The 24,757-nt window shown below is 33.7% G+C and overlaps 4 protein-coding genes across 6 annotated transcripts; 3 read left to right on the forward strand and 1 right to left on the reverse strand.

The window, feature by feature from the left end:
• Positions 1 to 2,308: 2,308 nt before the first annotated feature.
• On the forward strand, positions 2,309 to 6,885 carry LOC141678928 (putative E3 ubiquitin-protein ligase RF298). 3 transcript variants are annotated; one of them, XM_074485372.1, is made up of 4 exons: positions 2,309 to 2,464; positions 2,701 to 2,738; positions 2,903 to 5,068; positions 6,166 to 6,445. In XM_074485372.1, the coding sequence occupies exons 3-4, from the start codon at positions 2,909 to 2,911 to the stop codon at positions 6,298 to 6,300; spliced, it is 2,295 nt and encodes a 764-aa protein (XP_074341473.1). In that variant the 5' UTR covers positions 2,309 to 2,464; positions 2,701 to 2,738; positions 2,903 to 2,908; the 3' UTR covers positions 6,301 to 6,445. The 3 variants fall into 3 exon arrangements, with proteins under 3 accessions (XP_074341473.1, XP_074341471.1, XP_074341472.1); XM_074485370.1 differs by having other exon boundaries at positions 2,313 to 2,464; positions 6,180 to 6,885; XM_074485371.1 differs by lacking the exon at positions 2,309 to 2,464 and adding an exon at positions 2,489 to 2,574 and having other exon boundaries at positions 6,180 to 6,885.
• A 3,418-nt stretch (positions 6,886 to 10,303) lies between these two features.
• LOC141676718 (uncharacterized) lies at positions 10,304 to 16,138 on the forward strand. Its single transcript, XM_074482422.1, has 4 exons — positions 10,304 to 10,573; positions 10,670 to 10,771; positions 12,695 to 12,821; positions 15,754 to 16,138. The coding sequence occupies exons 1-4, from the start codon at positions 10,343 to 10,345 to the stop codon at positions 15,972 to 15,974; spliced, it is 681 nt and encodes a 226-aa protein (XP_074338523.1). The 5' UTR covers positions 10,304 to 10,342; the 3' UTR covers positions 15,975 to 16,138.
• A 1,393-nt stretch (positions 16,139 to 17,531) lies between these two features.
• On the forward strand, positions 17,532 to 19,858 carry LOC141678130 (uncharacterized). The gene is made up of 4 exons (XM_074484377.1): positions 17,532 to 18,704; positions 18,970 to 19,177; positions 19,317 to 19,446; positions 19,543 to 19,858. The coding sequence occupies exons 1-4, from the start codon at positions 17,875 to 17,877 to the stop codon at positions 19,779 to 19,781; spliced, it is 1,407 nt and encodes a 468-aa protein (XP_074340478.1). The 5' UTR covers positions 17,532 to 17,874; the 3' UTR covers positions 19,782 to 19,858.
• A 2,780-nt stretch (positions 19,859 to 22,638) lies between these two features.
• On the reverse strand, positions 22,639 to 23,516 carry LOC141677984 (protein DMP2-like). The gene has a single exon (XM_074484153.1). The coding sequence runs from the start codon at positions 23,499 to 23,501 to the stop codon at positions 22,905 to 22,907; it is 597 nt and encodes a 198-aa protein (XP_074340254.1). The 5' UTR covers positions 23,502 to 23,516; the 3' UTR covers positions 22,639 to 22,904.
• Between the last annotated feature and the right edge of the window lie 1,241 nt (positions 23,517 to 24,757).

Consider the following 24,757-nt stretch of genomic DNA (forward strand, 5'->3'; position numbering starts at 1 on the left):
GCAAAAAAAAACATGCACGTTATGTTATATTTACAAGCTTATTAATTACATACTCCATCTGTCCTACTCATTTTTTATGATTTTTTTCATGATTGACACGTATTTTAAGGCTATTATAATGTACAGTTTCATGATTTTTTTTGTAACAAAAATTTTAACATTACATTTTCATTTAGAAAAAAATATATTAGGTAAACCTCAAAGTGCGTGTCGAGCCCCCGCACTCTAATGTACAACTTCTTAAGATAAACAATCTGATCTACGAATTAAATATCTATTTTTCACATGAATCCTACGCATGGTTTCGAAAAATTATGATTTTTCACGTTTTTAATTTATGTTTCTGTTGTGTTTTATACCTCGAAACTCTTTACATATTACGCACATTTACGTGTATCTAAATTTGCAGATGAATGTTAAAATAACTAATATTTAGGTTATTAATATATGTTGATAAATTTAGCCATTAATTTTCTCTTAAAGTTCATAGCCTTTTGTTACCTAACATGAAGGAGAAATTATGTAAGATTGTGTGAAAAATATGGATTAAACATAAAAACCTACTATGTAACAATAAATTAATTTTGCCATAACAACCGACTATTGAACAATAAATCGATGTCCTATAAAATTTGTCCCTAATATATAATATTTCTCCATGAGTTTCGAATTAATAACGAGGGGCATGTTGAGATCAAATTTAAATTATATTTCAGTAGATCGTTGAAAAGTTCCTGTAGTAAGTAATTTTATTTGATGATGCAATATATATATATATATATATATATATATATATATATATTATTGACGATTAGGTGGATGCATGTTATTCAAGTAAGATTATGAGCACGTTAGGAGCAAGTTTGGTCATGAATTTGATCCTCGATTATCCCAAAAATTTCTTAGAAAAAATACTCATTTTGTAAGATTGTAAGTAACTAGTATCGTAGTCCCTGCGATGCACGGCTGTTTTCTAGAAATATCAAAATTTCGCATATAAAGTTTTAGAATTTTGTGAGGATGGCGAGCATTCTGAAATTTGATAATATTGAAAAATTTAGAATTTTGGGAGAATGGGAAGATGAAGTTTGAATAAATTCGACCACATTTGAAGCAAAATAAATGTGTTCCCACAAATTGAATTCTTGTAATTTAGATAGATAGTGTTTGTCAGGTTTCTTCTTGAGACTTTTTCATTCTTTTAGAAAAATGGTCAAATTTTGTTTTTTTTAAATCGAGTAGATTATGATGTGAAGTTCGAAATAAACCTAAATATGTTGGTCTAAATAAAAAATTAAACAAATTTATGAATTAGTGTACATTTATCCCATAATTGTTGATTTATTTGATCTTTTGCGGTCAATTTGGTCAAAAGACTAAAATATAGCATTTTATTTCTTAAAATTATATTATGTATACTTTCTAACAATATAATTTTTATTGATCAAACACGTATTATAAACTTTATTTGTTTACTGTATTAGTGTGAACTTGATTATTTGACATTGTTAATTAATTCTTATATGTAATATCTTAGATTTTAACCAGACGATTACTTGTAAACATATTACATTATTTATTAAATACATGTTATATCTTAATTTATTTATATTTTGTGTATAATGGTTATCTTTATATGTCATCTATTGATCAAAATTATTATCTAAATTGTAATTTTAATTATTTTGACATATATAGTTAACTAAATCAGTATATATGAACGGAGAAACATGACTAAAAAGTTATTTCAAGAATTGCAATAAGAAGCTGCAATTTTACTTTTTAGCGACACATATTAAGTGTTTGTTAAAAACATAAAAGGCACGATGCCATACGATGCCATAGTGATATTCTAGTGTTAGAACTAATTGATAGATTGTGGTTCGATTCCCACTGATAACAATTTTCTAATTATGATAGATACATGGGTAAATTCGTTATTTCATTGGAAAAATATTCATGTTGGGCTATAATAAATAGAAGAGAGAAGAGAAGAGATATTTGTTAAAAAAAAAATTCAGTCTTTGAAAAAATAAAATAAAATCAACCTACTTATAAAAGAGAGTATAAAATCTTAAACGAGAAAAAAAAATCTTCATTACCATGCACTACCGCACGTGTGACAATGTGAGTGGCTGAGACACATATTTCTTAACCATAGTTAAGCATACCATGGTTACCTACTTTGGTTAGACCAATAAAGAAAGCTCAAAACAAACCAAAACAGGTAAATCTAATTAAAAAACAAATTCACAGAAAATAAAAATAAAATTAATATATTCCTGAAAATTAGAAAGAAGAAGAGACAGACGTTGAATGCATAAAGCAAACACAAGAAATAAAATAAAGTTATTATAAACACAAACACACAAAATAAATAAAAATAATCAGTTTTTCTCTACTTTCGTCGATGCTTCGAGATTTATTCTATCTTTGATTGCTCGACTCGTATAGCTCCAATCTGGTATGTATTTATCGATCGTATCTATATATTCTTTTTATCAATTAATATCCATTTAATTAAAAAAGTATTGTTTTTTTTTCACTCTTGTTTGCGATCTTCACTGTATGAATGTATGTTATGTTAGATTGTATTGAATTTGATTGATCTGTTTATTGATTTTGTTTGTTTTATTTATTGAATTAATTGATTGTTTAAATTTTGTGTTTTTTATGATTAATTTTGTGTTTTTGATGCAGATTTTTTGTTGATTTTGTTGAATTTGATACTAATAAAGGTATGAATTTAATTACTGTGTGTGTTTAATTTGAGTGTGTTAGTTTAGATGATTGATGTGATTTTGAATTGTTGAGCTACTTAAAATGTTGTTATATTTTTGGAGAATTGGCGAAATGAAATTGCTGATTGTTGTGGATGTTGCTATGTGATTGTGTTGTGTAGGTTGTGATGGCGTCGATGGTTGCGAAAGCTTGTAATAGTAATTCGAGTCAGTTGTCGGGGATATCAGTGCAGGAGAAAGGGAGTAGGAATAAGAGGAAATTTAGAGCTGATCCTCCGGTTTCTGATGGGAGTAAAACGGTTTCCGTGCCGTTGAGTGATTGTTCGAGTTACGAGTTTTCGGCTGAGAAGTTGGATATTATGAAAAATCATGGACATTCAGGAGGGTGTGATATGTGTAATGTGAGTGATGGACATTCGGATACGTTGAAGCTTGATCTTGGATTGTCGTGTGCGGTTGGGCCGTTTGAGGCTGGGACGAGTAAGGGTAAAGAGGAGAATGTGGGGAATAATGAGGTTCATGATGCGGATTGGAGTGATCTTACGGAGTCTCAGTTGGAGGAGCTGGTATTGAATAATTTGGATACGATTTTTAAGAGTGCGATTAAGAAGTTAGTGGATTGTGGTTATACCGAAGAGTTTGCTACTCGAGCTGTTTTGAGGTCTGGTCTTTGCTATGGGTGTAAAGACACTGTGTCGAACATAGTGGAGAATACTTTAGCATTTTTGAGAAATGGCCAGGAGCTTGATCCAGCAAGGGAGCAGGATTTTGATGATTTACAGCAGATGGAGAAGTATATATTGGCGGAATTGGTTTGTGTTATTCGTGAAGTTAAACCTTTTTTCAGCACGGGGGATGCCATGTGGTGCTTGCTGGTGTGTGACATGAATGTCTCACTTGCCTGTGCAATGGAGAGTGATTCCTTCGGTAGTTTTTTGGGTGACGGGGTTCCAAATGGTACTGTGACTGCGCCTGTTCAACCGCAAGCAAGAACTGAGGCCAGAAGTTCTGAAAACCTTATAAATACTGGTAGACAGAACCCTTCATTTGCCTGCGCTTGTCATTTTCCATCCGAGACATCTATCATGGCTACAGTTCCTTGCCTACATAGCTCTCCTGAAGTACCAACTATGACTGTGCGCTCAAGCTTAAAGCCAAAAAGTTCCTCTGTTCAAAATGGAATTGTTGCAGAGAAGGAAACTTCAGGCTCCATCGAAAAATCCTTTACTGCTGTAGGACCAACCCATTCTTCGGTTTCTGAAGAAAAGTATATTGGAAGCAGAAAGATATCTGGTATAACTAAGAGAGAGTACATACTTCGGCATAAGTCAATTCAACTGGAGAAAAGCTACCGTACTTATGGATCCAAAGGCGGCTCTAGAGCAGGAAAGCTCAGCAGTTTTGGTGGTCTAATTTTGGATAAAAAAATAAAGTCTGTGGCGGATTCTACAGGTATAAGTGTAAGAAATGCCACCTTTAAGATTAGCAAGGAAACTGGAACCTGTTTGCCTCAGGACACCTTGCACAATGATCATTTTAATACCAATAGCATGCCTCCAGCATTCGGTTTGGATACTGTTAATAATACCATTTCTTCAATACCTAAAACTAATTTTGTATCTGCAATTCCTGCAATCAGTGACCAAACTTCGTTACCAGCACCTGATACTGAGCTTTCTCTCTCACTGTCGTCAAAAAACAACAGTGTACCAATGCCTGCCAACTGCAGTTCTGGGGCTCCAAATTTTGGCTATGCTGGATCCCCTTATGAGAAGTCAGCAGGACAGTGGGTACCGCAAGATAAAAAAGATGAAAGCATTATGAAGCTGGCTCCAAGAGTGCGGGAACTACAAAATCAGATGCAGGAATGGACAGAATGGGCTAATCAGAAAGTGATGCAGGCTGCTCGTAGATTAAGCAAAGATAAGGCTGAGCTAAAGACACTTAAACAAGAGAAAGAAGAAGTGGAGCGCCTCAAGAAGGAGAAGCAAACTTTGGAGGAGAACACCATGAAAAAACTATGTGAGATGGAAAATGCTTTATGCAAGGCTAGTGGGCAGGTGGAGCGGGCTAATGCTGCTGTTCGTAGGCTGGAGGTGGAGAATTCTACATTGAGACAAGAGATGGAGGCTGCCAAATTACAAGCAGCACAGTCAGCTGCAAGCTGTCTGGAGGTGTCAAAGAGGGAGAAAAATACACTGATGAAAATTCAGTCATGGGAGAAACAGAAAATCCTGTTTCAAGAGGAGCTAGTTGCAGAGAAACAAAGGAAAACACATTTGCAACAAAGACTTGAGCAGGCTACTGAACTTCTGGATCATCAGGAGGTATGTCTTGCCATGCTTTTCATCTTAAATAATTGTATAATGAATAATACGGAACTCACTGTGGTCAGGACCCGAGGGAGTAATGAGACTAACAATGGCTAGCCTTTCTTCTAAAAAATTTATTGCTGCTCATGCCTGTTCTATTTCTGAAACGATATGAAGTGCTCCAGTTTATTTATCCGATAAGTTTAAGACAAATTGGTGTACGTTTTATCATTTGAAAAGGTTTGATAAGACATTGGGATTGTTTTTCTGACCTTGTTGCTATAGTAAATTGCTGAGATTTTTGTTTGGGTAAAAATGTTTGTTACTGGATGAACATATGCAGCTCAAAATAATAGAGATCGGTATGAACCCAAATACAACTATACAAGGTGGTTGCTTTCTATATATTTATCTTGTGCACAGCTTTTATCATCTGTTTGTTCTCGCTACTTTGGTCCAGATGTAGTTTATGCGAGGTAAAGTAGAAGCATCATTATAGAGACATGCATGATTTCCTTTTAGTTTTTGATGTATGTTCTACCATCACTTGTGTTTTTGTTTGGCATATGAGATGGTCTTCATATATTGTTCATACTAAATTTAATTCTTTGTGATATAGCTGTTCCTGGATCAGATCTTATTACACATATAAGTTTAGGAAGTGCCAAATGCCATTACCGGACATAAAAATATGTAATGCGATATTATTGTTCAATTTAGCAGAAGCTTATGGTATTCTGGAATTCTTGTGACAACCCCTGTAATATGATTTGTAGCTAAAAACATAGAAACCACAAATTGTAAAGGAAATTCAGGTTACATAAGATTAAAAAGCTAAGAAGTGCCTTCTAGAATTTTGCTGGCAGTTGTGTTTTAGATACATGATACATGTTTTTTGCTTTTGCTTGTATTTGTTAAGTTGTAATGAATGCAGTTACCTTAGGAACAATTAATCTAATTGTGAAATAAGAGTAGAATATACTTTTTATCTTAAAATGGTTGTGTTTCTATACATTTCATTAGAAGCTCCCTAAAGTATATTGTTTTCTTTTGTGGTGTTTATATTTGTATATACATATATTTCACCCTTCTATACTTTCTCATTGAAAAAGGTAAAATATCACAGGCCAGATGCAAACGAGAAGAAATGGCTATTGAAGAGCTGCTTACACAAGCCATGTCACTCAAAAAAGATAGAGAACAAAGTGAAGTTTCAGCTAAATCAAAGGAAAATATTATCAGGCTGAAAGCAGAAAAGAAACTGCAGAAGTTTAAAGATGATATTGAAAAGCATGAGAAAGAAATCTCCCAGCTTAGATCGAAGATGGACTCTTCCAAAATAGCTGCACTTAGAAAAGGCATTGATGGAAGTTATGCTAGCAGATTGACAGATTCTCGATCTCACACAACCAAAGAGTCCACTAAATCTTATAGTGTCAGAATGGTAAATAATTTTGAGGACCATTATGGAGTGGGAGGTGTAAAACGTGAACGGGAGTGTGTGATGTGCTTGTCTGAGGAAATGTCCGTGGTTTTCCTTCCTTGTGCCCATCAGGTTGTATGTACATCTTGCAATGAGCTTCATGAAAAGCAAGGCATGAAAGAATGCCCTTCATGCAGGACCGCCATCATAAAACGTATTCCTGTTCATTTTTCTCGCTCTTAAATTATTCTAGACACCGAGTGGGTTTTCCTAATAATAAGTGTGTCTCTTTTTGAAAAAGTGAATAATGCTCAGAAATACCTTTTCTCATAGGTATAAACTTGCGAGCTTGCTATTGTGAATGCTTTATAAAGAAGAAATATAGTGCATTTTGTTTGGGTTTGTTTAATTTTGGATGTTCTTTTATATACCATGCATCCTAGCTTTTTATATGCAGAGGTTCGTATATTTGACACAGAAAATAGCGAATTCTGTCAGATTTATTACAAATACTATTAGTATTTTTTTTGCTAAGAAAATAAGTTCTAAGCAAGTAATTTAGTTGATAATACATTTAAGTTATTAGTTTAATTTTGGCGAAAAAAAGCTTTTACTTTAATTAAGATATATTGTAAAATATTAAAAGGATCTTGTTAAAAAAAGAAATAATGACAAAAATAACATTTTGTTGGGATTAAATGATAATAATACATTTTTTCAATATTTTGGCCATTTTTACCAATTAAATACCTTTCTCAGATTGCGTATCTCAAAAAAAATTATTTTCTTATTTTTTTGTCTAAAAATACATTTTTCAAAAAAAAAATCAAAAAAAAAATGGTTGAAATACCCGGTCTAATAATGGGTTCGGTCATATATCCAATATGAGAAAGCGTGTTTTATATATCAAGTCTCAGAAAGCGTATTTTAATTTTTAAAAAAATAAAAAAAAATTGGTTGATATATCCAGTATAAAAATGGGTATTCGTGCATATACTTAATTTGAGAAATCGTATTTTAAATATCCAATATGAGAAAACATTTGTCGGTATTTTTGGCCGCATTTCTCAAATTTGGTATTTTGATCACCCATTTGAAAAAATTTGATATTTATGGCAATCATTTTTTTTGACGAATTTATGGCAATCATTTTTTTTTGACGAATTTATGGCAATCATTTTTTTTTGACGAATTTATGGCAATCATTTTAATATTATTATAAGGATGTGTTGTTGTTTTAACATATAAAACTTTGTCTCCAATATAGACTTAATTGCAGTGTGATGGCCTGAATTTTAATTTTTTTGCACAAAAATGGCTCATATATAATAACAGGCACCCGCATGACTGAGTTTAAATTTTTTAACGGACGATTGCATACCGTCAAATCAGTTTAACGGACGTTAATTTTGCAGGGGTAAATTCGGAAATTTAAAATTAAAGTTATATATATATATATATATTTGTATATATAATCAGAAAGGAGGAAGGGAGGAAGGGCAAGTTTATGTAATGGTGATTTTGAACTTGGTTTCTTTAGTCCGGGCAGTTCAAAAAATCGATACTTGAGCGTACGATACAAGAGGGCATTTAAGACGATAGCATGGGTTGCCAATAGAGATACACCGTTTACTAATTCATCAGGTATGCTAACTTTAAGTAGCGAGGGCACTCTCAATATTCTCGATGACAGAAACAACATAATATGGTCTTCAAACTCGTCAAAATATTTGAAGAATCCCATGGCACAACTATTAGACTCGAGAAATCTTGTTATTAGAGGAGATAATGACTCTGATCCAGCAAATTTTCTTTGGCAAAGTTTTGATTTTCCTCATAACACTCTTCTACCAGGCATAAGGTTAGGATAAAATCATGAAAAAGCACTATTGATCCTTCTCCGGGAAATTTCCGATTTGAACTCGATGTCAGTGGTTATCCACAACTAGTCCTATGTAATGGATCAGCTAAATACGTCCAAACAGGTCCCTGGAATGATGTTAGATTCATTGACTTTCCCACTTGGGACCCAAGTGATACATTTATATTTGGGTTTGTGTTGAATGAGCAAGATATATATTATAAGTATGAACTTTTTCATCATACGCAAACATGCTATTCTTGACAATCACTCCATGCAAATTCACAAAATCTTCTATTGTCAGCTCTTCTGGTCTCAACTGCATGAATAATTGTACGGAGTAAGGGAAATGTGAATACCAATAATCCATTTTATATGACTTTTTTTTATCTTAGTGTTGCTGGTAGATTAATGTTTCTTAGTGCTTCTTCAATCTCAGAAGATGAATATATGTGCCAGAGTGATTTCCTCAACATCTTACGCTTCCCGTTAAATGCAGAATTTACCTAAAGCAGATGAGAAAAGCACATGCAAGGTTAGAAAGGTCAAGATAAAACCATTGATACATTATGAGTTGGTTCAGACTATTAAGAAAAAGCTGTTTGATGAAAGTCCTCAAAGAACTCAACACAAAATTTCATCACCTGGCCAAGAGATTTGCGAGGTGTACGACCTTTAGAATTGAGGGCTCTGAGAGTTGCATGAGTATCTCCAATACCAATAGAGGTTTCTAACAAAATTGTCAAATCAAACAAATCATTAAATATATTATTTTTTAATTTTCTCTCAGATCCATGTTACTCTTGACAACATTTATTAAAATTTTGCTCAAATAGTTAAGCAATTTTAAAGATTGCCCATGTGGTCTCTCTATATTAATATTATATTTAGTTCAATATAAAAGTAAGTTGAGTAATATATATTTTACATATTTTTTATGACTTTTTACTAATTTAGGAAGTTGCCTGCCAAATTTTGGCAACCTTGGTAGACAACTTTTTGACAACCTCCCAACTCCAATAGGTAGGTAACCAAGGATGTCATGACACATAAGTTTGGCAACCCCTTGGCAATCTTGACTTCTGGGTGAGATTTTGTTTAGTCTTTGGCTTTAACTATTAGACATCTTTTTGTTCTAGTACAATTGTTATGTTGTAATGCAAGTGAAGATATGTTGTGTTCGTGTTTTGTAATGTTGATAATAACAGACAGTGTTGATGAAGTATGCGCGATAGTTGACATCGTGTTAGAAAACCAGGGACCCTGGGAGTGAGACTGAGAATTGGAAAATCAAAATTTTAAAAATTTCAATACTTTCCGTGATAATCTGTTCACCACTCGATTAACTATTAATCCTTAATTAATATACGATGATACTCTGTCAAGAATAATTTGATTTCATTAAATTTTGTAACTAAGCCTTCCTCCCTTTTGATTATATATGCAAATATGTATGTATAACTTTAATTTTACATATCCGAATTTAGCCCTGCAAAACTAACGTCTGTTAAACTGATTTTATGGAATGCAATCGTACGTTAAAAAAATTAAAATTCAGTCATGCGGGCGCGTGTTATTATATATGAGCCTTTTTTGTGTCAAAAAATTAAAATTCAGGTCATAATACTCCAATTAAATCTCCAATATATTATATATCGGTGATATCTAGGTTTTTTCAATTGTCTTTCTTTTTCATCTAATAACTTTTCATCTAATAAATTAATCCCTACTTAAGTGGATGTAAGTCACAAAATCATCATAAAATTTTACTCTTTAGTTCTTTGTATAACTTTCATAACATGATTTAAACTTAACTTTCTATATATTTAAACATTATATTTAGTTTTATTATCAATCTAAGTTCTTTTGTGTGATAAAAAATGATTTTAATATTAAAAATTAATCAAACCGTTTTATGATTAACTTTGTTTTTAAGGTGTTCACTTTTGTGTATATAAAGGGAAAGGGGTTTAACAATTATAAAGCTCTGTGTTTGACGCTAAAAATGGAAGAAGCAACAAAAGCAGCAGCAAGTGTAGAGTGTTTCGTAGTAGTCCACAACATAGCCAAACGACACAACGTCGGAACCCTAGCTCGTAGCGCCACCGCGTTCGGCGTCTCCGAACTCATTCTCGTCGGCCGCCGTGATTTCAACTCTTTCGGTAGCCACGGCTCCACTTCTCACTGCCGCTTTCGCCACTTTCACTCTCTCGCTGACGCTCGCATCTTTCTCAAGGTACTCAATTATTTAATTATTATGTAATGATGATGTATGTGATGATTTTGTTTGTATAGTTATTGATTGTTTTAATGTGTTTGGTTTAATGTACAGGAGAAAGATTGTGATATTTGCGGAGTGGAGATTACGGATGATGCTGTTGCGGTGAATCAGCATCCGTTTAGAAAGAGTACTGCTTTTCTTCTTGGTAATGAGGTAGTTTTTTGCGTTTTTCGCCTTTTGTTTGCAAGTTAAGTTTGATTTAGTTTATGGTTTGTTAATTGATTTAATTTTGGGAAAATATTGAACGTAGTTTGTAGTTGTTTCTTTATAATATATGTTTGTATTTTATTAGGTACATTTTGTATTACACTGTTAGGATATATCTGATATTTCTGTTTCCAAGCTTTGAGACGATAAGTTTTAAAGCAAGTGCTAAGATCATAGTTAATTTTGATTCTCGAGGTACTTAGGTATTTTTCACTGCTTGTGCTTGGCGTGTTAGAAATGTTCTAGCTTGGATGGAGTTTAATTATCTGCTCGAACTAGGTTTGTTGAGGATATAAATATCTAAAAAGTAGTTAATTGCTAAAAACTCAAACTTGTTCACAAGCTATAGCTTGCAGGGGATTCGTATATGAATCGATTTACATCGATTACATTGATATTCTCATCGATTACATTGATATTCTCATCGATTACATTGATATCCTCGTAATTTATACCTAATTACTTACTATATAAACTTGTTAACAACCTTACTAACTGAAGTTGTTCATGAGCCTATTTCATGAACCTGTTATTTAGTTTGTTCACAGTCCTGTAAGCTAGCTTGCTGGCACTATTTTTTCCAAGTGTTCCCATTCTTATATTTGGCTTACTTATGAAGCGAGCCTTAAAACCTTGCTTAAACTGGGTCATCACATGAGACAAGTTTTAATTGTGCCAAATGCCGAGCTGCTAACGAGTGTCTCGGTTCATTTAGTCTTAATTCCATTTGATTGCTTGCATAATAACATTTATTAGAGCTATAAGCGCGTGGATTTTAATATATGCCAGTGAATCTGGTCAGAGCCTCTTCTTTTCTTGGATTTTCTTCCTTGTTGCAATGTTGCTAAACCTCTCATGTCATACTCTGCAATGTTGCTTATAACTTTGTGGCACCCACTGTCAATCTTGAGTGGAGTGCCAAGTGACCTAGTCTAATAAGTTTTTTCCAATTTTTGGAAGATTAGCGCCTGACCACTTTCAAAAGGGTTTCAGCTCCCGGAAAGTCAGTTTTTTTGGTGGTATAGCTAATGAGATCAGCTTATTTTTTATTTTTTTATTTATGTTCTATTAGCCTTCGTATTAAAAGTGCATTGTCCCGGTTATGTTCTTTTTGCCTTTTTAGGGATTCCAAGGACCTTTTAATGGTATGTCAGTGTTTTGTAAATCTATAATTAATACTAGAAGTTTGTTAAACTGTTGTACTTACTTTATTATCTTGTTGATGTTTTTTTAAAAAAGTTGATGTATAGGTACTAAATAAAAAGTGTGCCAGAAGTACGGGAATTTTCTTTACTGCTGGGATGTTCCAATTTCTGTTGTTGGTCTCAACCAAATTTCCAAGTCCGTAAACTGAATGTGAAGAGGACCCACCGGTTCTTATATTCTTATGGGTCAAAGTAGGAGTCATAGAGTTATAGAGAGAAGATCTAGGACAATAAGCAGCCCTGTTGGATAGGGTGTGCAAGGAATCGTATCACACCAGGCCCCATTTATTTATACACTTATTGATTGATATGGTACGAAATACAGATTATGAAGTAGTAACTATAAGTATTAAATTAAAAACTATTTTTTTTATACTTAGTGTATAAAATTGAGTGTAAAAGGATGCATGTACATGGTGAGATAATTAAGATCCAATTAATATATTTCGCACCTCCAAAATAGATAGGAATGTTCTTGGCACAAGAGACACAAATTGTCAGTATTACGGTTAATTATTCAGTTATTGTTCAACCATTTCGATTGGTATTGTATAAAGCCCCAGTTTTTTGTTTTGTGTTTTTGAAATTGATCGTCTTTATTAGAATATATTCTCAGTCAATAGCCAGTTAAATATTTGGTGATCTGTGGTGCTGTTTCCTGTAGGGAACTGGGCTTTCTTCTAAGGAATGTGAAATTTGTGACTTTTTTGTTTATATTCCACAATATGGGTGTGGTACTGCTTCCCTGAACGTAACAATCGCAGCCTCCATCATCTTGCATCATTTTGGAGGTAATCATCTGATTATTTGTCTTGTTCTTGCTCTGGGATTTTGCATGTATTATCAAGATTATTCCCCACTATATGAGGAATATATGAAATACCTTCCGTATTCTCTCTACTTCATACCCAAATATGATATATAATCATTTTGAGTACCTCACTACCCCACAGTAACTAGACTTGTTACTTTTCGTGTATGCATGAAAGTACACGATTACTTGAAATTTTTGTCACTACCAAATGAAATTACACAAAAGTACACGAAGAGATATGGAAGTTGGAACTACAAATAATATATTAATATTTAATACTTCCTCCGTTTTTATTCAAATTTTCCTTTTTGACTAAAGTTTAACCAAATTTACCAAAATTTGACCTTAATTTTTTTAAATGTTAAGTGATAAATCTGTATTGATATGAAACTATATTCCATATATTATCATGTCCAAATTTCTAAAATATCAAAACATTAATAAATATATTTATAATTATGGTCAAAATTTGGTCAACTTGACTAATGTTTAGTCATGGACATTTAAATAGGAACAGAGGAAGTTTTATATACAATAGTGTACAATGTAATTTTTAATTTTGAATGCTCATTGACCAAAAACTATGTTTTTAAGAAAAAGGAAATAAGATAGCAAAACCTTTAAAAACAAATGTATCACCGCCACTTTGAGCCCCATGCATAGGCTTGAAAGATAACAGTGCAAACAATAAAGCCAAATCTTCAAAAATATTATATTCAAACCATCTAAGATATTCTTGAAACCAACCCGAAATAAATCTATCTTTACATTGTTACATTGTCTCCGAGGAAAATCCATGTTCTGCTGAAAAGGACCTTTTTGAGATAAAATCTTATTACATTCTCTCTATTATCAGGATCAAAACTATAAATAATTATTCTTTTTCGCGAATGTTTTGCTATATTGTCTAAATTAATTTCAACACCTTGATGAGAACTTAAATTAAATTGACCACACTCGCTTGGTCCTGTATCATCTATTGTCTTTCCTTGAATCAAATATCTATGTATCCATACCTGTTAAAATGTTTAATTTCCTAAAACAAAACATAATAACTAATACATGGTAAAATGGGAGCTCTTTTGATTTGGGTATAAACTATCAAAGCCCTAATTTTGTGTACTGTACTGTAAACTTCTTTCATGTATATATTTAAGTTACAAGAAAGTGTAAAGAGTTTCTAGCATTACCTTTGATTTGTTGGCTAAGAATTAAGAAGACAACAATGACCTCTTCAACCCATATGTCTCTTTTTGTACGACTCTCAGTCTCTGTCTCAATTAGTCTTTCTAAACCCCGCTCGATATGATGTTTTAAATTTGAACGCGTATGTACTATTAAGTTTAAATGTTTTTTAGTTTTTGGGCTTTGGACCGGGCTATTTTTAATTTGGACTGGGCTGGACTGTTGCGAAAATAAGTAAGTTCAGGGGGGGGGGGTTCCATTCGCTGCTTTCAGACTTTTGATACCTCTGCCCCTAATTATAGTAATATGAGATATACTTTTGTTCAACAGAAATTGATCACACGAGCACATAACAAAATCTATTTGTGTACCCAAAACATGACATGACATGACACTAATAAAACATGCAATGCTGAAACATGAACACTAGTTTTTCACATCTTGTACCAAATTTCCAGGTCCAACTACACCCTTGCATATGGAATTTCTTGTGCTTGTATTTAAAACTTTCCCTTGCTTATCAATATTTTTTTTCTTTTATCCTTTAACATTATAAACAGAGAAGCGTTAAGGCACACATCTATGTTAGCTGGACTACAAACCTTTAGTTTAACCCATTTCGTATAAAACAAGTTACCTCTGCCAGGATTTGTTTTGTGAAGATATTTGCTTTTCAGTCCTTCCTGTCTTTTTCCCTTTCTATATGGAGTCATTCAGTAGGTATGCTCGAATGGTTGACTGGATTTCCTTTTCTAAAGATCATACTTTGCACTAGAAAAGGATTTGCAAGTTCAGAAATGCGCCCCCAATTATTTTAGCAAAAGAAGGGAAGAGGGGAGAATACGAGATGAGCGAATAGAAACTAAAAAATATTCTCTCCATCTGCTCCTTATGATGGGGAATGTAAATAAAAGAAAACTTCTACTTTTATCAGTATATAGTTTTATTTTAGGTAGTAGAGAAATTAATATATGTTTAATGCGGGGCTTGTAGTTTGTCAATATGTAATAGTTCATATAACAAGTCTAATTGATATTGGGCCTTGGTCCAATAGGTTATATATTAGGGGTTTTAATTCCTATACAAGTTATGTGATCCCCACATTAACAAGAATTGATTTATATACAACGATTGTTTTATAGATATTGATTTGAGTCTCTTGAGTTGCGATCCATTTTAATTATTCTTCGTAAACCACTGGTGGGGTATTGGGTTTCTTGAGGTAAATCCACCCAATTTAATCAATTTATTATTTTTGTTCTGTAATTCCATGTCTCCTCAAAGCTGTCCTGCATCACCCCAGTTTATCAAAGAAAGAAGAGAAAGCATGGATATAACGAGTAATACAAAGTTTGTTAAATTTAATAAATAAGTTTACTTATAAAATTAGAGCGGCCATGTGAGAATCTGTTCAAATCATCCTAAAAGAGGGAAGTAAGTTTTGCGAAAAAAATTATATGCATTTTCTCCTTTTCCAAGAGCATATTTTCAAATAAAATTTTGTATGAGTTTTCTTCATTTCTCTTCCTTTCCTCCATATTAAAACTTTTTAGCAGAGCGTAACAGAATCTTGTATACATGCATAATGGTCACTACGATGCATCACTCACCCCTACTTTAATTTCCTAACTTCACGCTCCTCAGAGTTCTTGTAGTTTTTGCATAATGTTTTGCTTACCAAGGTAATTTCAGAAATATCTGATGCATGGTATTTGCAATTTTAGTCTGGGCAGGTTTTTCTGAGAGGACTCGTGAAGGAAACAAGTTTGTTGTGGCTGACAGACCAATGAAACAATCAGGACGAAATTATTGCACAGAGACAGCAGAGACTATCATTGAGGAACGAAAAATAAGAAAAGAAAATGCTTTAAATGGGTTTTTTGATGAGAGTGTAAAACAAGATTCTCCTTCCAATCTACTAGATGCATTGTTTGATGGACAATGATTATAAAAAACTAAATACGCACTCGATTGATTGTTGTTTAACCAATGTTTCGACCGCTTTGTGTATTTTGATTATATTAAGATCTTTCTTCAAAAAAGATGTCATTTCCTTAGAAATTTGCTTGTGTACTTGTTCTTGACTATTTATTAATTAAATTTCGACAACTATATATGTGAATTTGTTGGTGAAATTTTTTGTAGTCTGAGTTGCAGTTCATGGCATTACACGAGTACAAATTTCTGAGACTTACGTTGCGGAAAAATAAAACTAAAAACTTTTTGGAAGCTTGTTATCCTGAACATGCTGATTGATGAAGTAGATTATAAGTCAGGTTATTATGCCTTTGCTAGAAGTCTATGACTATATATATACCACTAACTATCTTGTTTTTTGTTGATATGCGGCAGCCAGTCTCCCCCAAATAATTGGGTTCCTAAATCAGTGCCTGAATGGTGATGAGTACACAACTTAAAAATGCATAGTCTCTAGACTTTAATCAATTCCTTTCTCTTTCAACCTTTGTTGACTTTGATGCACATTAGGCAAGCAATACTGCACTAGGCCTGGTGAAGAGTCACCATCATTCACAAACGTCCATCCTGAGACAAGGATTATAAACGTTGAGCCTCTTAGCCAACTTTTTTAGACCGGTAGTAGTAACTAGATGAATTAGTTGTTTGTGAGTCTGACCCTAGAGATCACTTGTATAAGTGCAGTTCTTTGGAGGCTTCTTTGTTGATCGTACATTCGGTCTTAAATGATGCCTAGCATATATTTTGGTTCTTATCAAATATATTAACCCACGGTGTGCTCACGGGCTGTAAGGCGATAAATTTGTTTTGGTTAAAATTGATGAATACATCCGAGTACTAATATTGTTTAGAATTGGTGCGTGACTCTAAAATCATCTGCACTCAAAGTATGTTCAGTTAATTTGTAAGTAGTAGAGCTACGTACTCGGAAATACGTGACATTCTTTTATTCGTGGGATTCATTTTAGTACACGTTGATCTATTTCATTAATGATCAAACATCCAACGTCACAATGAACCTCATCATTCAGAAATGTTTTCGGGAACGGTTTCTGGGACTATCATATCTCATTTGTAATTGACTCTGAACAATCAGGGGCAGTAATGCGGGAACTAAAACTATCTTAAGTTTCCAGTCGAACACAAAATGATGTTGAAATTAGCAACAAAATAGAGTGAGTCTTTGGTCAGATTAGTAAGGTCAGTTTTCTTGTATGAATGTAATCTCTTTCCTTCCTTTTTTTGATAGTTGGCTGTGATCACAAATAAATTTTACTCATATCTAATCCGTTTAAAATTGTAGTTGTGCAGTGATGTTCGAACAATTTATGGAGTCAAGGACGCAACACAATAAAACTATGATGATTCAACAGTCAACATAATCTTGATTGGACCCCTTGGAATACATATGTATAACATGCTTCACACAATGCCAGTTTTAAAGAGCTGTTCATAAAATAATGGTGCTTAAGAGTCACATTAATGTTTTACTATCTACTTTCAAAACAGTGATTTCTAATTATTTTGCTATTGTTTTAGCAAAAGTCCGAGTTACATAGGTGAGAGTTGGTGAGTTATTGTTATGAAAAAAGCTCAGGAATACTAAATAGATTGATTCATTGTCAACCTGCACATGAGTTCTTGGAGCAGTTGTAAATTGTAATGCGTTTTTGTCTTCATAACTACCTTTTTCCCTTTCTCTGTCCACATTTTCAACAAAACCCCCACCTATCTCATGTCATGATCTCTTTACGTGCTATATATAATTAACTATATTTCCTCTCATTAATGCATACTAACTAATGTACAAACAAGCCACTTTCTAAAACACTTATCCAACAATTCTGCAGAGCCTAGAGATTATCGCAATGTTGAGTCAATTTAGGAAGAGGCTTTCTCACCTGTGCTCCAGGATACGATGGTTGATATGGAGAAGGCCAAAATCTAAAGTTTTGATCAGAAGATTTGGGAAGTTGAATTCAAAAGGGCAGCTTAAGAGGAAGCCAAGCAATATAGCTATACGTCGAAAAAATGATCATACGAGTGGTGCTTTGTTGCAGAAATCTGTCCGTGTTGCCACGTTCAATGCAGCGTTGTTTTCCCTTGCACTTGCAGTTCCTAGAGCTGAGAAATCAGCAGTTGTTTTTCTCAATGAAGATGACCTCTTTTCGACCATTGAGAAGTCTGCCCGTAATCTTCCTAAAAGTATACTGAAGCAATCACCATTGCACTCTTCTTTTAGTAGCACTGCCAGTCCTGAGTATCTTTTGAGTCCAAGTAAACCAAAGATGAAGGTTTCGATTAATCTTCCGGATAATGAAATATCTTTAGCTCAAAAGAAGGTTCTTGGCAATATAGACAAGGTCTCAAGACAAGCCAGTGTTAGAAGCCAAGGTCCAATGAGGTCTCCGGTAAATATACCATTTGGTATGACTAATTGGATGAATGATGGAAGTTTGATAGGAAGTAGAACTATTTTTGATGTTCTTAAAGAAGTGGATGCTGATATCTTGGCTTTACAAGATGTGAAGGCCGAGGAAGAGAAAGGCATGAAGCCTCTATCTGACTTGGCTTATGCGTTGGGAATGAATTACGTGTTTGCAGAAAGCTGGGCTCCAGAGTATGGGAATGCCATCTTGTCAAAATGGCCAATCAAGCGTTGGAAAGTGCAGAGAATTTACGACGATCAAGATTTCAGGTGCCCTAATTCTTTTCCATTATCTACAACAGTGTAATATAATCAGTCTGGTAGCCTATGTAGTATGCTAATATTTAAATTATTTACATGAACAAAAGCTATCTGATTTGCATAGGTATGGATTTTGATTAGTGACAGATAATAATTCGGTTTAGCTTAAGAAATGCTGTATTCTAGTATCATAATGTTCTTGACAAGGCCTTAGTAGGCTTCAGTAGATTGTAGTCTTCATACAAGCTAAGTCTATGTCAACATTGAACCGCAGGAATGTGTTAAAGGCGACAATTGATGTCCCATGGACAGGGGATATCAACTTTTACTGCACCCAACTTGATCATCTAGATGAGAGTTGGAGGTTGAAACAGATAAATGCAATCATTCAATCAAGTGATCATCCTCACATCCTGGCAGGAGGTCTGAATTCTCTCAATATATCAGATTATTCACCAGAGAGATGGGCAGACATTGTCAGGGTAATCACAAACACACTCGAAATTCTCATTGTTGCCAATGCATATTATTTTTTGGGAAGTATCAAGTTTTATTGTGATAAATAAAGTGACATGACAAAGTTACTGATTTCCTCTTCAATTACAAATATGTCAAATGCAGTACTATCAGGCTATAGGAAAGCCTACACCAAAGGTTGAAGTAACAAATTTCTTGAAGGGAGAAGAGTATATAGATTCCAAAGATTTTGCAGGGGACTGCGAGCCAGTTGTCATGATTGCCAAAGGCCAAAGTACTTGTCTCTGTTCTACGCAAAGCCTCATTTGTGCTCATTTATGTGTTCCAAAATACAGTGTATCATCTTTAACTTACGTTTGTTTGAATGCAGATGTGCAGGGTACATGCAAGTATGGAACACGAGTAGATTACATAATGGCATCGCAAGACTTGCATTATAAGTTTGTTCCAGAAACATATTCAGTGATTTCTTCAAAAGGCACTTCTGATCATCATCTAGTGAAGGTTGATATCGTGAAAGCAGCTGACAGAAGACCAAAGAAACTAAAACAAAAGGTTGCAAGAATAGCCAGTTCTTGTTCATTTAATGGAATGTGGAAACTTGACTAGCAATTGAATTTTATCCTTCAACAATGGAATAAGTTTCTATCGCACATAATTTTTATGTAGATGAGAATTGATTGATTTATGCTATGACACAAAGTTGATGCTATCTCCAGAAACATTCCGCACTTATTATCACATGAAATCTAAAGCAACTCCATATCTAGAATAAAATTTGAACTGCGCGATATTGCTTGAATTGGAATTTGATAAACAAAGAGGAAAGACAGAAAATGATTAAATCTGCGGGTGCCACTTAACATAAGCTTGAGTTTGTTAAGTAGACAAGTTCAGGCTTACAGCATTATGGATATTATTGTACACAGAATCAAGCTGTCTATAGGGCTCCAATTTTGACTGCTTTGCTTCTGGAAAATGTTTTGGTTTCTATTTTGTGGGCATCCATGTGCCGGGGGGAGTAAATGGGGGAGCACTCGCAGGGCGGCAATGGGGGAAAAAGTGAAAACAACTAAAACATGCAATTTGAGTTTTGTGACTTACACAGAAATCACTTGTATAGTTTGGTGCAGCCAAGTTACTCTCTACAACGTTTCCTATTTGTGTTAAACACGTTTGCCAATGCACATTTTTTATTATTAATATTTTTAATTTCGTATTAATATTAAATATAAAAATTTCATTGTATTAAAGTACCCGTAAATACGAATCCAACAAGATCACTACTATATTTGATATTATAGATTAGACGTAAATTAGTAGTCAATCGCTTACCAAGAACAGTGTAAAAAGTTAAAATGAAAAACGTAATAAGGGACGGAGAGAGTAGTTACCTGCGAGGAATCTCACGCTGCCACAATTGATTGAATGATTGTTTAGCTATCTTGTTGGGGGTAAAAGAATTTGTTAGCACATTTTGTGTTTCGCATTACCTTTGTTTTTGTACAATCAATTGCATAATATATTTTTATAAAAAATACTCGGCACCCACATGAAGCCTAGGGCTTGGTTCTTTCAACCTGCGAACTCCACTTTCTTGCTACATGTAAAGTTAAAGCCCCGCCATATGTTATTAGGCTAATTAGGAAAAAGAACACGCTCTCCCACTTATATCTACAATTGGAATTAGCTAAAAATAAAGTGAAACTGTGGCAAAACACCTTTTTATTAACTTAAACAGACAACATTCTTCAAGGATCTAACAAAAATTATCTTAGAAGAAGGGGTACTCGATTCAAGGATAAAATTGTAAAAATGCTCAAGGCTTTTTAGCTGAATAGTACGTGATGTTAAGACACACAAGAAACACAATCAACTGATGTCGAATTTGAATCTTCCGCCAACCTGAATTCTGATATCATGTTAAGAAAATAATTGTTCTAAAATCTCAAAATGTTAGAGTTAAATCTTTTTAATGATTTTATATTAATATTCTAACATCAAAAATATGAAACCATCCGCAAAATTCAATCTTTCGAGGCTTGTGCTTTGATAATTCATTTTCATACAACATATTAGTAGTTTATATGCCATATTGTTACAAAAGTATAGGGAGCTAGTCCGTTTAAATTGATCCTGTCCGACAAAAATAAACCCGTGAGAAGCTAAAGTATTCAGTGAGGATGCCGAATTGTTCAATAGAAACTCATGATTTCATCGGTAAGTAGCCCGAGCCCCCAATACTCGTTCTTGCAATTGTCCTACATCGCATAAATTTAAATCTATCTAATAAATTCTCAAACTTCTTTGTAATTCGTTAAACTTAAATTTCAATAAAGAAGATAGTCGGCTACTTAAGATCATTTTTGATTGTATTGTGATATTCGTTTTGAATAACATTAAATTCTATGGAAACCTTACTCTGATATGTTAATATATCAGATGAACCACTTATTTAACTTTGATTTGTGCAGTGTCTTGGGATCGAGAATCGAGTTCTCCCACCGCTCGTTACTGAACGGTTTGAACATCTTAAAATGAGTAAAAACGAACAAAACAAATGTGTGTGTTTGGTATTGCTGTGCAACAATAATTTTTCGTCGAAAAATAGTTAAAAAACTGTTTGATAAAATTTAAAAACTGTTTTTCGAAAAAGTACTTTTAAACAAAAAGCCTCTGCTAGAGAAAATAAGTCTCCCCGTACTTTAGAAAAAACTGCTTTTCAATGTTAGCGGGAAGCAGATGCTCATTTCACCATTAAACATTACCAAAAATATTATTATTTTTAATTTTTTACATCAAATCATATACATATGGAAAAAAATTATCAAATAACCATTTAATTTTCATAACAATACTTTTTTCAGGCATTTGCAATACCAAACAAAGCCGTATTGTATATGAATTTATGAAAGATAAAAAAGGGTAGAGTACGGTAGATACGAAAGGCAACTAAAAGAGTTGTAACTTGTAAAAAGACCCTACCTTGGGTGGTTATATGTCATTCGTTTCTATGAAATTCGTATTTGCCGGTAAGCTTTGGCGGTAAAGGGCTTCCGTCATGTATTCACAATTGTAAATAGTGATGTACAAGTCTTCACTTTAACCAGGTTAGCCTAGAGCCCAAGCTACTTTTTTTGGCAAAATCAAATTCCAGTACGTTTAGGCCAATTCACTTTGCCTAACTGTAACTAATTTAAACGAGCTAAAGCTTTTTGCTCACGGTATAACTTTTGTGTTATTTTTATGGGCAGGATCATTCCACATCGATTGAGAAACGAATAGTTCGTTAATTGAAGGAAAAAAAATTATGAGTTGATTAGGTAGCTCGGTTGAAGAGAAATTTATCAGGATTTTATCTAATTTTATGTTTATAATATACAAAAATTCATGTTTGATAATCTAAATGAAATTTTACTTATATTTTGAAGAGTAACGAACTTTAAATGATAGTAAATTAAATTAATGAAGAAAAAGCTCAAGGAGAGCATTCATATATGATATATCCACAGTTAAGATATAGATTAACCACAAATTTCTTACATAATTAAACTTCATATTCTGATCAGAAGGAGAATTCGTTTTTCTCCCTATTCTTTCACAATACATTCATTACTGCACATAAAATACAATACAAACTCATAAATCCAAACGCAAACTTGATCTATATGCAGCTGATTTACGAACACTCACAATCCATGCATGGGTGCATTAAAACAATTAATCATCTTATCATGAACTTGAATCATTGTTGCTCGTAGGGTACCCTATCCCATGTCGAGTATTCGGAAAAACCACAAATACAGTCCCAGCAATTGTCCCAAGAACCGGTGGCAACACCATCAACAAAACCTTCTGAGTAGACTCAAACGAAGGATACAAACATTTCACAGTATTAGGATCCAACAAAGACAACACAAGAAACACATTCAACGCAAAGAAAGCATGCACAGAATCTCCGATCCTTAGCTTATACTTCGACAAATCCTCGGAGTCTGCATTTCCTTTAGGCCACAATCCAGTCTTTGTCACAACACCATAATGAGTATCTCCATTAGAATCAGTGTAACTATCTGTGAACGAAGCAAAACAACACGAAAGGGCAGAAATTCCGATGAGGACTCCGGATAAATATTTGTTTATAGCATTATGGCATTGGCCATTGTTGGTGACAACAGGGTTGAGGAATTGGTAAATGAAGACTGTACCACTGGGGAGAAGCTTGATTAGGTTTCCGACTCCGATAAGGTTTTTTTGTTTCATGGTGTAGTTTTTTTTAGGAGACATGTTTGAAATAGATTGGATTAGTGGATCAGTGGCTGAAGACATTGTCGATATGCATGTACATGTAAGGGTGTTTATATAGCAAATATTGAGGAAGAAGGAGTTGCTTCTACGTAATACTATTAAGGACTAATCTGAGCTTGGACAAGAAGTCGAGTTTTAGTTTCGCTTTTACTCGTAGCAACTAGCAATTGTAGCTTTCTGTTTCTCATTAGAATAAAGATAATGCAAACTTAAGCTTCATCTTATCCTGCTTAATTATCAACTGGTAAGTGGTAATTAATATTCCGTGCATGACAATTGATACGCCACCACAAACACATCTAAATGTAAGTCCATTATGTCATCTTTCACCAAAGAAAAATGTTTGAGGGCACAACAAAATTAGGTACAAAATATTCACTACAATAAATATCGCCATTTGCGACGGAATATTTGAGACGGAAGAAAGTGTGCGCCCAACTTACGACGGAAAAAAGTAAATCATCGTAATTATTTATGACGAAACCCAAAACCGTTGCAAGTTTAATATTTTATTAATAAAATTCTGTACGACATGATTAAACAAAAATGAAAATCATTTAAAGTTGTGAGGATTTGATTATTTCATCGTAAATTGATTTTTTTTTTAAATTTTAACTTAATTTTTATTAATATACCATAGTTTTCGATCCATAACATTAATGAATGTGATTTTGTGAAACGTTTCACAAAATCACATTCATTAATGTTATGGATTGAAAACTAGGGTATATTATTTGCTGTATTTATTACTAAGGTTCGTGAGTTTCGAGACTCGATTTGACTGCTCTTGTGTTTTGTGACTTAATCTGCCTTAACAAGATGCCTACGTACCTTACTGATTGCCAATGATCAAGTCAACAAACGTAGTTCTGATTTGTGGGATGAGGCCCCTTATATAGATGCTGAGAGTCCTTGAATTGGACCAGGGTTAGGGGACTTGGTGGACAAGTCTCAGAATTAAAATGGACTTTGGAGTCCTAGGAAGTGGAAACTGACTCCTTATCCTATGAGAATTCTTGGAGGCCAATCAACAAGGAATTGTATCCATATTTGGACTTTACCATCAGCTGATTTATCCATCTATTAATTAATTATGAAATTAATTAATATTCAGGGTTTTGGGCCCTTTCTAATGGGCTTAACTGTCAGCCCAATTCTGGTATAATTAATGCGATATTAATTACGCAATCAGGGTTTATTTTATTCCCTATCATTTGCCCTCCAACTTCTGGGAAACTGTAAAAGATTTTACAAAAGTTAAGTTCATTCGTTCCCTT

The sequence above is a fragment of the Apium graveolens genome, chromosome 8 (assembly GCF_009905375.1).
Source record: "Apium graveolens cultivar Ventura chromosome 8, ASM990537v1, whole genome shotgun sequence".
Lineage (NCBI taxonomy): Eukaryota > Viridiplantae > Streptophyta > Magnoliopsida > Apiales > Apiaceae > Apium > Apium graveolens.

Coding starts and splice junctions, on each gene's coding strand:
- LOC141677984 (XM_074484153.1), bottom strand. CDS start 23,501: ATGTCTTCAGCCACTGATCCACTAATCCAATCTATTTCAAACATGTCT.
- LOC141678928 (XM_074485370.1), top strand. CDS start 2,909: ATGGCGTCGATGGTTGCGAAAGCTTGTAATAGTAATTCGAGTCAGTTG. Junction 5,069..6,179: donor AACTTCTGGATCATCAGGAG/GTATGTCTTGCC, acceptor AAAATATCACAG/GCCAGATGCAAACGAGAAGA.
- LOC141676718 (XM_074482422.1), top strand. CDS start 10,343: ATGGAAGAAGCAACAAAAGCAGCAGCAAGTGTAGAGTGTTTCGTAGTA. Junction 10,574..10,669: donor ACGCTCGCATCTTTCTCAAG/GTACTCAATTAT, acceptor TTTAATGTACAG/GAGAAAGATTGTGATATTTG. Junction 10,772..12,694: donor CTTTTCTTCTTGGTAATGAG/GTAGTTTTTTGC, acceptor TGTTTCCTGTAG/GGAACTGGGCTTTCTTCTAA.
- LOC141678130 (XM_074484377.1), top strand. CDS start 17,875: ATGTTGAGTCAATTTAGGAAGAGGCTTTCTCACCTGTGCTCCAGGATA. Junction 19,178..19,316: donor GATGGGCAGACATTGTCAGG/GTAATCACAAAC, acceptor TGTCAAATGCAG/TACTATCAGGCTATAGGAAA. Junction 19,447..19,542: donor CATGATTGCCAAAGGCCAAA/GTACTTGTCTCT, acceptor GTTTGAATGCAG/ATGTGCAGGGTACATGCAAG.